Here is a 15,825-nt window from a genome sequence, read left to right as displayed (position 1 = left end):
TTAATGTAATAAATAGCGGAGATGACGTATGATGCGAACGGCCAGGGGGCGTCTTTCCAAAATAGCGAGCGCATGTTTCTTTCGCTCGCTCAGACATAGAGGCATCAACAGACCGCAAAGAGCGAGCGCTCAATTTAAATAGCCGGCCCCTTTTTCTGAACGACCGTTCGCAAATAGCGTCCGGCTCTGAATCAGGCCCATAGTTTCCAACTGATAACAGCAGAATTTTTTTTCTTGATAATTATTTTTTTTTTCAAATTATGTAAGAAACATTGATGTGCAATTACCTTATAGTTTGCCTGCATAGACCAGACACTACTAGAATTGAAGCAGCCATTATATGTTTAATAATAAAGAACAGCTTTGTTGATTGAAACATACATTTTTAGATGATCTATCTATTGTGTTATTACAGATAACAGAGAGGGACAATAATACCCCTTCACCCCCATGAGCTGTGCACTGGATGGCACTTGTTTTATTACTGAGAAATAGAACTCTTATTCATGTACATGAAACTGCATATTTAGCCTAAATACGCAACGAGTATGTATGAATGGCTTGATGTGCATATTTACAGCTATGTGCACAATTAGTTTTTAACTACGGGGGGTCGAGCAGGGCACATGCCCTGGGTGCCATCAGACCGGTGGCGTGCGGAGGGAGGGTGGTGTGCCGGTTGCGGTCCAGGATAGGTTTCAAATCAGTGTAGTGCGGTACGCACTACTCAGTAACAAACACATCGCTGCCGGCGATGATTTATGGCCTATGGCCCTCATTCAGAGCCGTACGCTCTGAGCAGAGCGCACGCTCTGCATGAGGGCCGGGCTCCATTTTCATGGAGCGTCCTCCTGGACGCTCGTATAGCTGTGGGTCACCACCCACAGGCTATACGAGCGTGCATTTTGATGGCCGCGATGGTCGTGACCATCGCGACCATCGAAATTGCGAGCCGGAGCCTGCGGTTGAGGTTTTCAACCGCAAGCTCCGGAGTGATTTTGGCTCTATCAGAGCCAAAATCACTCCCACTGACATCACTAGTGATGTCAGTGGGCCGACTTCTGACGGGAGGCGTTCCCGTGGGAACGCCCCCGTCAGGGAGGCACGCCCCTGGCACGCCCACCAAAGGGGGCGTGCTGTCAATCAACATTGACAGCACGCCCCCTTTGATCGGACACAACGAGCGAAGGAAAGTCCTTCGCTCGTTGTGTCTGGCGCATGCGCACGACGGAGCTCCCTCCGTCGTGCGCATGCTCAGTGCAGACCATCGACCCACTTGCGAGCGGACAGCCGCTCGCGAGTGGGTCTGAATCAGGCCCTATGTCGCATGTTTTTACCATCGATGGGGGAGAACCAGATGGTTTCCTTCCATCGATGGAATAGCACAATCAAATGTTTTCTAGTTTTTATTACAAGGTGCTCCGCCCCCCGACACCCGCAAAGCCCCGCTCCCGCAAGCACTGCGATCAGTTCAGGCTAAAAAACAACCAAGTGACGTGTTCAGTGATGCAACTTTGCTAATTATGCACACCCATTAAACTCCGTTTTGGCGCTCAGACATGCCTGCGTTCGCACATCCACTCCCCCGTTCACAAGCATCTTCCCCTGTCACCACCCACAAACGGCGCTATCTGTCACTCAAAGTAGCATCCAGTCTGTGTACTACGAGCGGACGATTCCCGGCCGCAGTGACTGGTCTGCGCATGCGTACTTTGACGCATGCGCAGATGTGTGATAATCGCCCAAAGCGAGCGTTCGCAGCTTAGCGACCGGGACTGAATCAGGCTCATTGTTCCAACCCAGGTCAGACCCAGGTTAGACACCATTTACACAGCACCATTGATCTGGGTTATTCTCAGGTCAGCCCCATTCACACTGAACCTGGGACTGCCCTGCTAAACTTGTGAGGTCATAAAAGTGGGAGGTGACTGCTCCACAACCACCAATCAGCTCATTGTAGGCATGACCCAGGTCGGATAACCTGGGTCGCGCCGTTTACACTGCACCATTACCCAGGTCTATCCTGGGTCAGACCCTGGTATCTACATGGGTTGGATTCCCAGGTCACTTGACCCGGGTTATTTTTCAGGGACCCTTTTACACTGAGCTACGACACGGGTAGACCTAGCAAAAGCCCAGATTTTTGCTCTGGTGTAAAAGGGGTATAAGGTGGTACATTGAAAAAAATAAATTACTCTTTCTGTAGATTTCAACGTAAATCCATGAAAATCCATCTCAGGCCATTTTTCCTCTTACACCAAATGTAATAGTTGACAGTACGCATTTATGGGTTCTCCTGTCAGCCACCAAGCCCCAATTTGTCAGATTGTGTAGCTTGATTCGTCATTACAGAGAATGCATTTTCACTGCTCCAGAGCAGGGGCGTATCTATGATGGGCGCAGGGGGTGCCCACACCACACACCTTGCACCCATATTTTTAATGCTTATCTTTCTGGAGTACCACGTCAGCGGTATCAGCGCTGTAAAAATCGTTTGGAAAATTGCTGCCATGGCCATTTTCTCCACATTTTGTCCATGCGCAGTAGGGGAATCGCCGGGATTATGATATGCGCAGTAGATTCTGGGCACAGACTAATGCCCAGAGTCTACTGCTGCGGCGCTGCGCTCAGTGCGCTTCCGGGTGCTTGAGACAGGCCCGGGCTTGAGACGGGCTTGAGACGGGCCCTGGTAATAGGGGGCGGGGCGTAATCGCGGCAGGCGTGGCCACGCCCCCTTCCTGGCAAAAAAAAAGGTTTTGCGGCGCTGCTAAGTGGCGCTGTGTGCTGGGGAGAGGGGGCGCTCTGAGCCCCTTCAGCCCTGCTCAAAGCCAGGGGGGGCGCGGTTTGATCACTCCCCCCCACAGGCATAGGAGACTGCTGTGGCTGCTGCTCAGCAGCCACGAGCAGTCTCCACTGTAGCTCAGCACACACTGTGCGCTGGGCTGCTGTGAGGGGGGGGGCGGCGCCGGACTCGGGCCCCCGCCGGGCCCCTCAGGAGGCCCGTGCCCCGGTAATCTGTACTCGCTCCCCCCCCCCTTAGCGCCCCTGGCCGGAGAGCAGGGGGCCCCGGATGGAGACAGCACACGGGTCTCATCCTCTCTTAATACACCCCTGCTCCAGAGTCCAATGATAGTGTACTTTACACTATTCCAGCTGATGTTTCTCAGTGTGCGTGGTGACTTGAGGCTTGTGAGTGACTGCTCGACCATGAAAACCCAATTCTTTATGCTCCAGATAAGCTGTTCTTAACTCATTACTGAATGTTGTAACTGAGGACAGACTATTTTTATATGCTACCTTCTGCAACACTCAGCACAGTGGCATAACTAGGGTATTTGGAGCCCAGGGCGAGATGAAAAATGGTGCCCCCCTCCCCCATATCTGTGCACGCCTTTGGAACGCGCGCCAGAAAGTGGGTGTGGCCACATTCCACAAGGGGCGTGGCCACTGAAAAATGGGGGCGTGTCAACATGACACCCCCGTTCCTCGTCACTCTGGGAACATCCTTTCCATTCCATATGCACCTTAATGCCCCAGTAGTAGTGCCTCTCGCAATGCCCACTGTAGTAGTGCCCCTTATGCAATGTCTCCAGTAGCAGTGCACCAGTAGTGCACCCTTATACAGTGTCTCCAGTAGTGACCTTCATACAGTGCCTCCAGTAGTGCCCCTTATACAGTGCCTCCAGTAGTGCCCCTTATACAGTGCCCCCAGTAGTGTTCCCTCTTATGCAGTGCCCCTTATACAGTGCCCCCAGTAGTGGTCCCTCTTATGCAGGCCACCAGTAGTGTTCCCCCCATGCAGTGCCCCTTATACAGTGCCCCCAGTAGTGTTCCCTCCTATGCAGTGCCCCCAGTAGTGCCCCTTATGCAGTGCCCCCAGTAGTGCCCCTTATACAGTGCCCCCAGTAGTGCCTCTGATACAGTTCCCCCATGGCTGCTGAAACACACACACTGCCGCCAGGTAGTACGAGTGTACTACCCAGCGGCAGTGTGTGTGTTACTGTGTAGTGCAGACCGCACTCACTGTGGTCCGCACTACACTAACTTTTTCAGACCTGGACCGCGGCGCCAAGGGCACGAGCCCCAGCCAACCTGCTCTGGTTTCGCCACTGACTCAGCGGTTTGGTGAAGTTGTGTGGCCCATTCAGCTTTGCTGCTGATGCTGCTAGATGTTTCCACTTGGACACATCTAGCATATTGAAAATTTTGTGGACTATATAGGCTATTTGAAAGTTTCACAAACTCCACCATTACCATCCAGGTTTTAAGGACATCCATGCTTGAGCACAGTTGACTTAATTAATACCTCAGTCAATTTTATTTAACCATCTGGACTCAAGCATGGATATCCTTAAAACCTGGACTGTAATATCGGAGTTTGGGAAAATCTGGGCTATTCAAAAACTTCTCTCTTTTATAAATAAAGGTATGATATGAACTGTTCTCACGCTGCACTTCTGTATGTGTGAGACATTAGCTTCTAGGTTTTGGTAATACTAAGCTGAAGCCTTTCACCCCCCCTTTACCAGTGGCAGCCACCAGTGCCGACGCCACCATTAGGCAATTTTAGGCAGCTGCCTAGGGTGCCGGCCACTGGAGGGCGCTGCTGAGCCGGTCAAACTAAACAATTAAGGATGTCTCTGAAAGAGACATCCTTCTTTTACACTGTGTTGGTGGCGACTGTGGATCTAATCAGCCGCAACTGCCACTGTCATGCACATGACCTCACTGCACTGGTCAGTGTGAAGTCTCCCCCAGGCAGCAGCGTCGCCCAGGCTGTTAGCGCTAAAGTGCAGTGTTTACAGCAGAAGGTGCCTGCCCACTGGCCAGTTCTTTACTCCCCTTAATCTCCTCCTCTTTCTTTGGACGTGGAGAAGACGAGGAGCAGGCTGACGGGCAGCTTTGGACTGACCCAGCTAAGAGACTGTGTGTACTCGTAGTATATTAGTAACAAACATCGAGTACACTACTTTGTCACAGAGTCTGTCAGCCAGTGGTTAGTTACCAAGGTTGAGCTTTAGTGTAAGCTAGCTGCAGGTATTGGCACAGGTAAGACAACTATATCAGTAGCAGGGTCTGCTGGTCTCTGCTGCAGAAAATACAATAAATAAATACAAATGTATGCAGCTTTTACAGCTGATCAGAGGCTGAGAGTTTTACTGAGGGCAGAGTGGGGAAGATGAAAATCTACTATGATGGGACACATTTATCAGTACCCAAAAATCACTTTTATTACCTTATGTATTAAGACAGTAATATCTTAAAAATAATCTTGATGTAGAAAAAAATCACCATAAAAATCATGATCAAAGAAAGGGGCATATTTATAAAAGTGAATTTTCAGTAAATCACCCCAAAATAGCTGAATTCCCACAAAATCTAAGTATCCCCATTTAAGAAGGATGGATCACAGCAGATATCTGCCCCAATCCGTCCATTTCTGACCGCTGCTCAGGGCCGACTCTACCATTAGGTAGCTTAAGGCAGCGGTCTAAGGTGTCTTGCGATATAAGGGACACCACTGAATCAGCTCATCATATTAAAAATGTCCATAGACGTCCTTGATATACTCAATGCAGGTCGGAGGCTGTGGAACTTATAAGATGCCGCCTCTGCATTTTCACCTGAGGGGCTGGGAAGTGGGTAGTGGTGGTGTTGGGGCAGTGGACTGAAGTTTTGCCTAGGGTGCTAAGAAACCTAGCACCGGCCCTGGCAGCCACACTACAGCGAAGCATATGTTTCATAGTTAAAGTGGTATTTTCTTTGTTACTTTCCTTGTACCTTCATTCACCGAGCCCAAGGATTATGTTCCGGATATCATACTATGCTATTTACTTTGTATCCATATGACAACTTCTCTATGCGGATCATGGTTGTATAAACACGGGTGTGATGCCTCATAGTCATGAATGCAGAGTTGGATTTTGCTCTGCAATCGCTAGTTTCAAGTCTCCATTCATTAGTGTGTAATAGGGATTTAGTAACTAAGCGTCACAATTAAAAGCTGCCATTTTAATCGCTTAGGTGACGTTGCGCTATATCTCTCAGCAGGTTTGCTGTGATCTGTGATTTGTCTTTTGCAGCTCTGATCATTTATGAAAGTTCATTTGGCATTTGTCTTTTTTGTAAGTGTTAATATACAACCAAGGTATTCTCTTTCACATGACTAACTGTTTTATATATATATATTCACAAATAAATGTGGATTGAGCATTAAAATTTGCAGGAAGATTTCTTGACCAGTATATGCACTGAACGTAAAAAAAAAAAAAAAGAAGATAAAGTTGAATTGATAACCTTTTATCTTCTCCTTCATGTACACTTAGGTACATGAGAACATATCACTGCCTTTAATGCATGAGCATGTGATGTGAGTGGACATGAAGGGAGTAATGTAAATGAATACTTCTGTCAGTCACTCATCATACGCCATATTCTGTGCTGCAGAAGTCTGTCTATAAATTCCCCAGCTGCCGGAAGTGCTTTCCCAATGTTATAGTCAAGTAATTCTGCCTATAGAATATTTTACCCTCTCTGTATTTTGTTTTTGTTTTTTTGCATTGATAAAACCAGATTGTTTCCTAATACAGAAAATAATTTACAGCTTTTGGTCAAACACATATAAAACGCTGCTAATTGTTCTATTAAATCTGGATGGAAGAAAGCAAAGCCTCTACCTTCTGCCGCTTTGTACAATCTACAGTATGTAGCATACATATCACTCAGAAGACTACATTACCAGTACTCTCAACGTAAGCCCCAATAAATGTATTTACATATGGTCCCTATGGATCTCCTATAATAATAAGGTCTTATACTGAATATGAGACCATAATTTTGGATGCAGTAAGCATCAGTTATACTTTAGACAACATTTTTTTCTTTAGGTGCCAGACGTTTAAAATCACAGGCCAAAAAAGTTTCCGGAGTGTTACAGTACCACGATTATGAAATATACAAATATTTACAAAAAAAGCATAGATGGGCACTAGAAATATTAGGGGGGTTTGCTGTCCTTCACTTTTTGAAGCTACTTTGCTCAAGATAATGTACATAGATAATTTGTGGTCTGGAGATGAAGACAAGCTTCACAATATTCACTGTTATTCAACTGTGAGCAGGACTAAGGTTCACTCACCAGTCCCTTCTGCGTTTCGTCTTGTTATATATTGGATTAACTCGCTTTTTTCCTCATATTCTATTAAATAGGTGCATGAACTGTAAAATGACTGTACTAAGTGTTGCACTGTGATTGTCACCTCTCCATATTGCAGACAATATGTATGCGCTATATAAATAGCTGGTAAATCTATTTATCTTTATGCCCCTTTCACAGTTTCCTAATAACCTACTTTTAAATGATCTTAAGCCTCTTTTATACTGTTTATTATCATAAAATAAATGTGTTTTATGCCCTACAGAACAAAGATGAATAGAACTAACACACAAAAGAGGACTGTGGTGAAGGACCAGCATGGGAAACATGTTTTTGTTGAGCAGCTGGAGGATGTCCCGGAAGTGCTACTCAAGGATGAACTCCAGACTGACCTTCAGCAACTACTCAACCGCTTCTGTGTAGAGGACTGGGAGAAAGCGGCCAAATAAGATGCTACCGCATCATAATCACAACACATATCTGTAGTCAGTATGCAAAATGTACATCCTCTTCCACGCACAAGGGCCATGAGTAACATATGCACTGGGTGACACTGACGCTCCTGTTCTGCAAATGTCATAAACAAAATGATCAGTTTTGTGTGTCTGTTTGTAAATGCAAGGATAATTTGTGACCAAAGATAGCATCCTTTTGGATGGTATATCCATTTTATTATTACTTTTTTTTTATTTTAAATGAATTCAGTTTCTCCTACATGTCAGCTATGTCCACAGACCTCTTCATAGTTTCTGTAAAGGCATCTTTAAAATGGATGGACTATGCCGTGTTACGTACCAAACTGAAAGAATTGCTTGGATGTGCAGATTTCAGAAGCTACTGCTGGCCATGACCATACGTCATTTTGTAGAAAGCATTGCAGTAAATGGAAGCGACTGTTCAGAGACTTGATAATGCTCGAAGCATTCAGAACAGGATTCAAAGATGTGATGTGCAACCATTACAGTTACAGGTTACTCTAGTGGCTATCGTTCTAAATCACCTACGCTAAACTGAGATTTCCTGAAGGTAAAGAAATAGGTAACCAATTTCCTATGTGCTTATAAAAATGCCTAATTACTTATTCATATATTCTAAACAGGACACGTGGTAGAGTCCACAACTACACTACTGCAGATATTTCTTCACATCAATGCTATAGCAGACCACATTGTCTTATAACTAGTGGAAATGTCTGCTAGTCACGACACTGTAAATAATGCAATGGGAGAGGTATTTCCCCAGTTAAAGGAAAAAAAATAATAAATTAGTCACCGTGTTTATAAGGATTTCTTATGGCACATGCATGTGGCATTAAATGAAGATTAAATTAAACTCCTGTAATCATGCGTGGAACTTGTTTAACCCTCTTAGCACTGAGCAAACAGTTTTCACAAATGTGTCCTCTTCTATTTCTGTATTTTATTTTTATGTCCAAAGCTAAAGACACAAAGCAGGTTTCCGTTCTTCTATTTTTTATGTTTTTACGTCGGACTCGGAACTAATCCTTGGAAATGATTATAGCATTTATGCACTTTTTTTTTTAAAGAAGGGATTATAAAAAAGGAAATATTTTTCGTCTTCTGTACCTTATTCTTCTTGTGGTTTAAACTATGTAGCCTTTTAACGTACAAATATATATATATATATAAATACATATACGCACTATACATTTTAAACCCATTTATTTAATGTAAGTATAGATTGGGAATCAAACAAAAATAACTAAACATTGCATTAATCTTGAAGTTGCTAATTTATAAATAATATTAAAAAAAAAAAAAAAAATTAAAAACAAATTAGGCCTTTGCTCTTAAGGATTTAGGGGAGGGGAAAGACCCACTGAGAAAGTTGAATGTCAGTTGTAAATTAATAGGATTTCATTAAATCCCTTGTAAACGAAACAATTCTAAAGAGTGCTTTGGTTTAATTAATAAAAAGACCTACTGTGTAGCTTTATTTTATTTCTGGCAGTAACATTGCTAAATTCCTTTCTCAGTAAGCAAGTCAGGTCATTTACCAAGAAAGTTGGAGTCTTGCGGCTTCCATTATTTAGGGCTGCCATGTCCATTGTTTGACCAAGTCTGAAGAAAAATTATGTTGTGCTATTTGCGGTGCAGATGATGTATGTGTAACAGCATAAATTGTTCATCACTTTTATGGGTTCTGATTCCTTTTTTTTATTTCTGCTCTGGTATAAAGGAAAAAAAAAACTACTGTGAGACGTGTCATTTAAGTTGATGATTCAGTATATTGTTCCCATGGTGATAACACTAATTTAATATATCTATGAGGGCATGTGTTAAAATGGCAAAAAAAATAAATCACACTAACAATACATAGCTGCAACGTGTACAATGGCTGATTTAATTAAATAAAGTGTTCAATGTACAAATAATTACTTGTTTCCTTCTCTGGTAACCAACTATGCATAGTGGTATTAAACATATTTCTAGTAATAGTATCCGAATTGCTAAGTGTGATTTCCACAGGTAACAGCTACTATATAATTTAAGGGAATAAATACATTACGTTGTTTTTCCCTTTTATACTTTTTATGCTACGTGTTTGTTCCCGGTGGAACGAAATAAGGTTCTTGGATACAGAAAGTTAATTAAACCACATAAACCAGTATCTTGAAAAAATATGTAATTTATTACAACAAATAACAACATATAAAAGAATAATAGTTACTTAGCTTCAGAATAGAAAATGGTTACACAATCCAGGAGCCTTCGGTCTATTTCAGAAATAGCTGGACAAACAATTTCCTGTCCACCAGCTGCAGGCTGATCCAAGCTTAGGGCAGGCCGCTCGAATATCCTTTGTCTCTTGCTTACATAGCATCCTACTTGTCATACCCAGCTAACTCTTACTAATATGGGTATAAACCTACTTCAAACTACTCTATTGGTTAACTACTGATAAGAACTTTCTAAAACTTAACGCAGGTGTACATCGCAGTAGACAACACCTAAAAGATTTATGGCCTGTCTGCTTTCCACATTCCTGTACCACTTCATGTCTGATACACACATAAGAACATGAAAAGAAATGGCTGTCAGTAGCCATTTTGCTATCCCAATACAGTGCTAATCTTCAAGATCCAACACCAAGCATTTATAAGGAACCTACGTATCCCTTAATCCTAGATTTGCCAGATCATATATTTAAATCTAGAGACATATGGAATACACTGCATTGCAGCAACCTTGCATGTAAAAAGGAAGGTAGAGGTACCGCCAAAGATGGATTAAGGCTTTCGGGGCCCAGAGCATTTAAGTCTGAGGTACCCTAAAGAGTAACATTTGGGATGTGGCATGCCTTTAGCAGGCACACAAAAAGAGGACATGGCCATGTGTCACACTGCTGTTTCATGTCACACTGGAGGAATTAATCTTGCTTGCCCAGCAGGTGAGAGAGTTCTCTCTTTCCATTTCCCATACCATTATCATCGGTGGGACGGCGGGACAAATCCTGTCAAGCGGGTTGGTTGAAGGGGGATTGCATGGATACATACAGTCACGCACACATACTGTACAGAAACAGTCACACACATACAGTCACGCACATGTACACATAAAGTCACACAAATACATATCATTACATATATAGAGTCATGCACATATATACACATACAGTTGCACACTTAGTCACACACAGACATACAGTCACAGTGCTCAGTAAAGAATAAAAATGGGTCTGCTCCATACCTCCCAACTGTAGCAATTTGATTGGGACGGTCCACAATTGTTAGCCACTTAGTCCCAATTCACCAGAAGGTTGGGAGTTATATCATGTTAATGCAGAGCAGCTGTGAACAGATGCAGGGGGCAACTGCCATTGTGCCCGCTCCATGGTGGCGGTTCATGTCCCATGACACATGATCAGTCCTCTGAAATCACATGTACAGGCTGGCAGGAATCCCTCTTATCTTTCAGAACTTTATTGGGTTTTTGGCCCAATCTGGGATTCTACAGTTGTGTTTAGTTTTATGAATTTAGGCACTGCATGTACCCTTCATGTTCATCTTCAAAGTTATCCAACACGACTTATGCTTAATCCATTGATGTGAAACGTCCCAACTTCTCTGCTAGTTATGGGACAGGGCTACCATTGACAACCTGCAAGTTTCAACACTGTGCTGTGTTTTCCAATGCAGAACTTCCATGTTGGAATTGCAAATGAAACCAAGGCATGGTATTTAAGCAACTGAGCCAGGGGTCTCTCTCCTGCACTGCAGACCTGTTAGATGACTGGTAATATTGATCTATCAGATACAGATCAAATGTAGCCACAAGCAAAGCCACATATAAAATTACTGTAAACCCAATAAAACCATCATCACCTCCCACTTGAAGAATTGTGTGCAAATGGTGCTTTGCTCCCAATGTGCTGTCATGGTATGACATCAGTATAAAGTACATTAAACTGCTTTATTATATCATCAGTGTGAAAACATTAAAAAGCACATCTAGGTGCAAAGAGAATGGATTAGGCAGGCAAACGGCATCATTGTGTGAAAGGAAAACTTTTCCAGTGTCCAAATGAAGAGCCCAATATCTGGAAGTGAGATATTGAGCCTTTATTTTGCTTCCTGTGCTGTATGGGCCTGCATTGTTTGTATGCACACAAAAAAACATTAACAGACAAAATATAATATAGAATCAATGATACAATGTACTTACTCCTTGTGATACGAGAGTTATTGAATAGTATATCACAAAGTACACTTTACAAAGTAGACATACATGAATACCAATGATAATGGTTTATAATAATGAAAAACTGATTCACTTACTTTCACTATATTAAAAATATTGCTTGCTCACTGGACACCCCCTATAAAGCAGTACTTTCTGGTAGGATGCATGACCTGGGCACCATTTTCGAATTTGTGGAAATACCCATAAGTAACCCCAGTCTCCGCAAGATCATTGAGATTTGGTCTATTAATTGCTCCTCCTACTCATACACCTCTCTGCTATCATTTAAAAGTAGGGGTGTGCACCGGCCACTTTTCGTGTTTTGTGTTTTGGTTTTGGATCTGGATCTTTCTTCGTGTTTTGGATCTGGATTGGTTTTGCCAAAACCACCCTTCCGTGTTTTGGGTTCTGGGTTTTGTGTTTTGGATCTGTATTTTTTTGAAAAAAAGCATAAAAACAGCTAAAATCACAGAATTTGTAGGTTTTTCTGCTCCTATGCTATTATTAACCTCAATAACCTTAATTTCCACTCATTTCCAGTCTATTCTGAACACCTCACACCTCACAATAGTGTTTTTATGTCCAAAAGGTTGCACCGAGGTAGCTGGATGACTATGCTAAGCGACACGAGTGGGCGGCACAAACACGTGACCCATCTAGGAGTGACACTGCAGTGGCAGGCAGGATGGCAGTTAGAAAAACTAGGCCCCAAACTGTACATAATGCAAAGAAAAAAAGAGGTGCAAGATGGAATTGTCCTTGGGCCCTCCCACCCACCCTTATGTTGTATAAACAGGACATGCACACTTTAACAAATCAATCATTTCAGCGCCAGGGTCTGCCACACAACTGTGGCTGAAATGATTGGTTCGTTTGGGCCCCCACAAAACAAGCTGGCAATTAATGTGTCCCTGCACAAACTGGCTCTACGGAGGCAAGATGTCATCCTCATCCTCCTCATCCACCGATTCCTCACCCTCTTCAGTGTGTACATCCTCATCCTCACAAAGTATTAACTCGTCCCCACTTGAATCCACCACCACAGGTCCCTCTGTACCTTCTGGAGGCTGGTCTCCCTGGAAGAGCTGATAATTCATTTTGATGAACATCATCTTCTCCACATTCTGTGGAAGCAACCTCCTACGCCTTTCGCTGACAAGGGTCCCGGCTGCACTAAACACTCTTTCGGAGTACACACTGGAGGGGGGGCAACTCAGGTAAAATAGAGCCAGTTTGTACAGGGGCCTCCAAATTGCCTCTTTTTCCTGCCAGTACAGGTATGGACTGTCTGACATGCCTACTTGGATGCTGTCACCGATGTAATCCTCCACCATTCTGTCAATGGTGACAGTATCATATGCAGTGACAGTAGACATGTCAGAAATTGTTGCCAGGTCCTTCAGTCCGGACCAGATGTCCAAACTTGGTCCTGCCTGCCCTGCATCACCGCCAGCGGGTTGCTTAGGATACCTAAGTTTTTTCCTGGCAGCCCCAGTTGCGGGAGAAAATGAAGAAGGAGCCGTTGACGTGTCACGTTCCGCTTCAGCTGACAGTGTGTTCACCAGCAGGTCTTTGCACCTCTGCAGGCTTGTGTCGGCCGGAAAGAGAGACACCACATAGGCTTTAAACCTAGGATCGAGCACGGTGGCCAAAATGTAGTGGTCTGATTTCAACAGATTGACCACCCTGGAATCCTGGCAAAGCGAATGAAGGGCTTCATCCACAAGTCCCACATGCCGAGCGGAATCGCTCCGTCTTAGCTCCTCCTTCACTTTCTCCAGCTGCTTCTGCAAAAGCCTGATGAGGGGAATGACCTGACTCAAGCTGGCAGTGTCTGAACTGACTTCACGTGTGGCAAGTTCGAAGGGCTGAAGAACCTTGCACAACACGGAAATCATTCTCCACTGCGCTTGAGTCAGGTGCATACCCCCTCCTTTGCCTATGTCATAGGTGGATGTATAGGCTTGTATGGCCTTTTGCTGCTCCTCCATCCTCTGAAGCATATAGAGGGTTGAGTTCCACCGCGTCACAACCTCTTGCTTCAGGTGATGGCGGGGCAGGTTCAAGAGTGTTTGCTGGCGCTCCAGTCTTCGGCACGCAGTCGCTGAATGGCGAAAGTGGCCAGAAATTTTTCGGGCCACCCAAAGCGTCTCCTGCACGCCCCTGTCGCTTTTCAGAAAATTCTGCACCACCAAGTTTATTGTGTGAGCAAAACATGGGACGTGCTGGAATTTGCCCAGATGTAATGCCCGCACAATATTGGTGGCGTTGTCAGATATCACAAATCCCCAGGAGAGTCTAAGTGGGGTAAGCCACTGGGCGATGATTTCCCTCAGTTTCTCTAAGAGGTTGTCGGCGGTGTGCCTCTTACTGAAACCGGTGATACACAGCGTAGCCTGCCTTGTAACGAGCTGGCGTTTCTGAGATGCTGCTACTGGTGACGCTGCTGCTGTTGCTGCGTAAGGTGATACATCTACCCAGTGGGCTGTCACAGTCATATAGTCCTTAGTCTGCCCTGTTCCACTTGTCCACATGTCCGTGGTTAAGTGGACATTGTGTACAACGGCATTTTTCAGGACACTGAGGACACTTTTTCTGACGTTTCTGTACAGTCTCGGTATCGCCTGCCTAGTGAAGTGGAATCTAGACGGGATTTGGAACCGGGGACACACTACCTCCATCAATTGTCTAAATCCCACTGCACTAATGGCGGATACCGGACGCACGTCTAACACCAACATAGCAGTCAAGGCCTCAGTTATACGTTTTGCTTCAGGATGACTGCTGTCGTACTTCATCCTCCTCGCTAAGGACTGTTGGAGGGTCAATTGTTTAGTAAAAGTAGTGGTGTTCCTACTTCCTCTCTGGGATGATGAACGACTCCCAGCAGCAGCAACAGCAGCAGCGGCAGCAGTAGGCGTAGCAATGCAGGATCCTCCGGAGGAATCCCGGATAGGAGAGTCAGTCATGCCAGTGATATGGCCTGCAGGACTACTTCCGATCCTGACTAAGGAGGAAATTGACGAGGAGGGAGTTGACGGTGTGGTTTGCAGGCGCTTGGATACAACAGGACAACGGGATTTAGGTGTCCCTGGACTGCTTACGGTCTGAGCCAAAGTTTCTGAACTTGACAGTAACTTTTTATGAACGCGCTGCAGGTGCCGTATAAGGGAGGATGTTCCTAGGTGGTTGACGTCCCTACCCCTACTTATTTCACCTTTACATATGGTACATATGGCAAGACAGTTGTTGTCCGGATTTGGATAGAAATATTGCCAGACCAAAGAGGTGGAATGTTTGGTCTTCTGCCCAGGCATGACCGTGATGGGCTTTTTCATCCCACGGACAACAACTGTCTCCCCCGGAGCCTGATTTAAACAAACCACATCACCATCAGAATCCTCCTCGCCAACTTCCTCCTCAGCGCCAGCTACACCAGTATCCTCATCCTGTTGTACTTCAACAGTGACATCTTCAATTTGCATATCAGCAAGTGGACTGTGGGTGCTCCTTTCAGCACTTGCAGGGGGCGTGCAAATGGTGGAAAGAGCCACCTCTTCCCGTCCAGTGCTGGGAAGGTCAGGCATCGCAACCACCACCACACTTGGACTCTCTTTGGGGATTTGTGATATCTTCTTAGAAAGCACAGTTCTTCGCTGTGCTTTTGCCAGCTTAACTCTTTTGATTTTTTTAGTGGGAGGAGTGCTTCCATCGTCATGTGAAGCTGAACCACTAGTCATGAACATACTAGGGATCGACCTTAGCCGTTCCTTGCCACTCCGTGTCGTAAATGGCATATTGGCAAGTTTACGTTTCTCTTCAGCTGATTTAAATGTCTTTTTCAAGGTCATTTTCCTGAACTTTGCCATTTGGGATTGTATGTGCCCTCTACTATGACATTGGGCATCGGCCTTGGCAGACGACGTTGATGGCATGTTATCGTCTATGTCATGACTAGTGGCAGCA

General features: G+C 44.6%; 1 protein-coding gene across 14 annotated transcripts in view; it reads left to right on the top strand.

Moving 5' to 3' along the window:
- Positions 1-9,551, top strand: part of ANK2 (ankyrin 2) — a 696,877-nt gene extending 687,326 nt beyond the window's left edge. For all 14 annotated transcript variants that reach the window (XM_088448313.1, XM_088448312.1, XM_088448319.1 and 11 more), the window contains one exon: positions 7,422-9,551. In XM_088448313.1, coding sequence (XP_088304439.1) covers positions 7,422-7,605 — 184 coding nt within the window. In that variant the 3' untranslated portion in view covers positions 7,606-9,551. The remainder of the gene's footprint in view (positions 1-7,421) is intronic.
- Positions 9,552-15,825: the final 6,274 nt, after the last annotated feature.

Source organism: Taudactylus pleione, unplaced genomic scaffold, assembly GCF_031769625.1.
Source record: "Taudactylus pleione unplaced genomic scaffold, aTauple2 ptg000454l, whole genome shotgun sequence".
Lineage (NCBI taxonomy): Eukaryota > Metazoa > Chordata > Amphibia > Anura > Myobatrachidae > Taudactylus > Taudactylus pleione.
The sequence above is the reverse complement of the archived record's forward strand: the minus strand, read 5'-3'. Positions and strand labels throughout refer to the sequence as shown.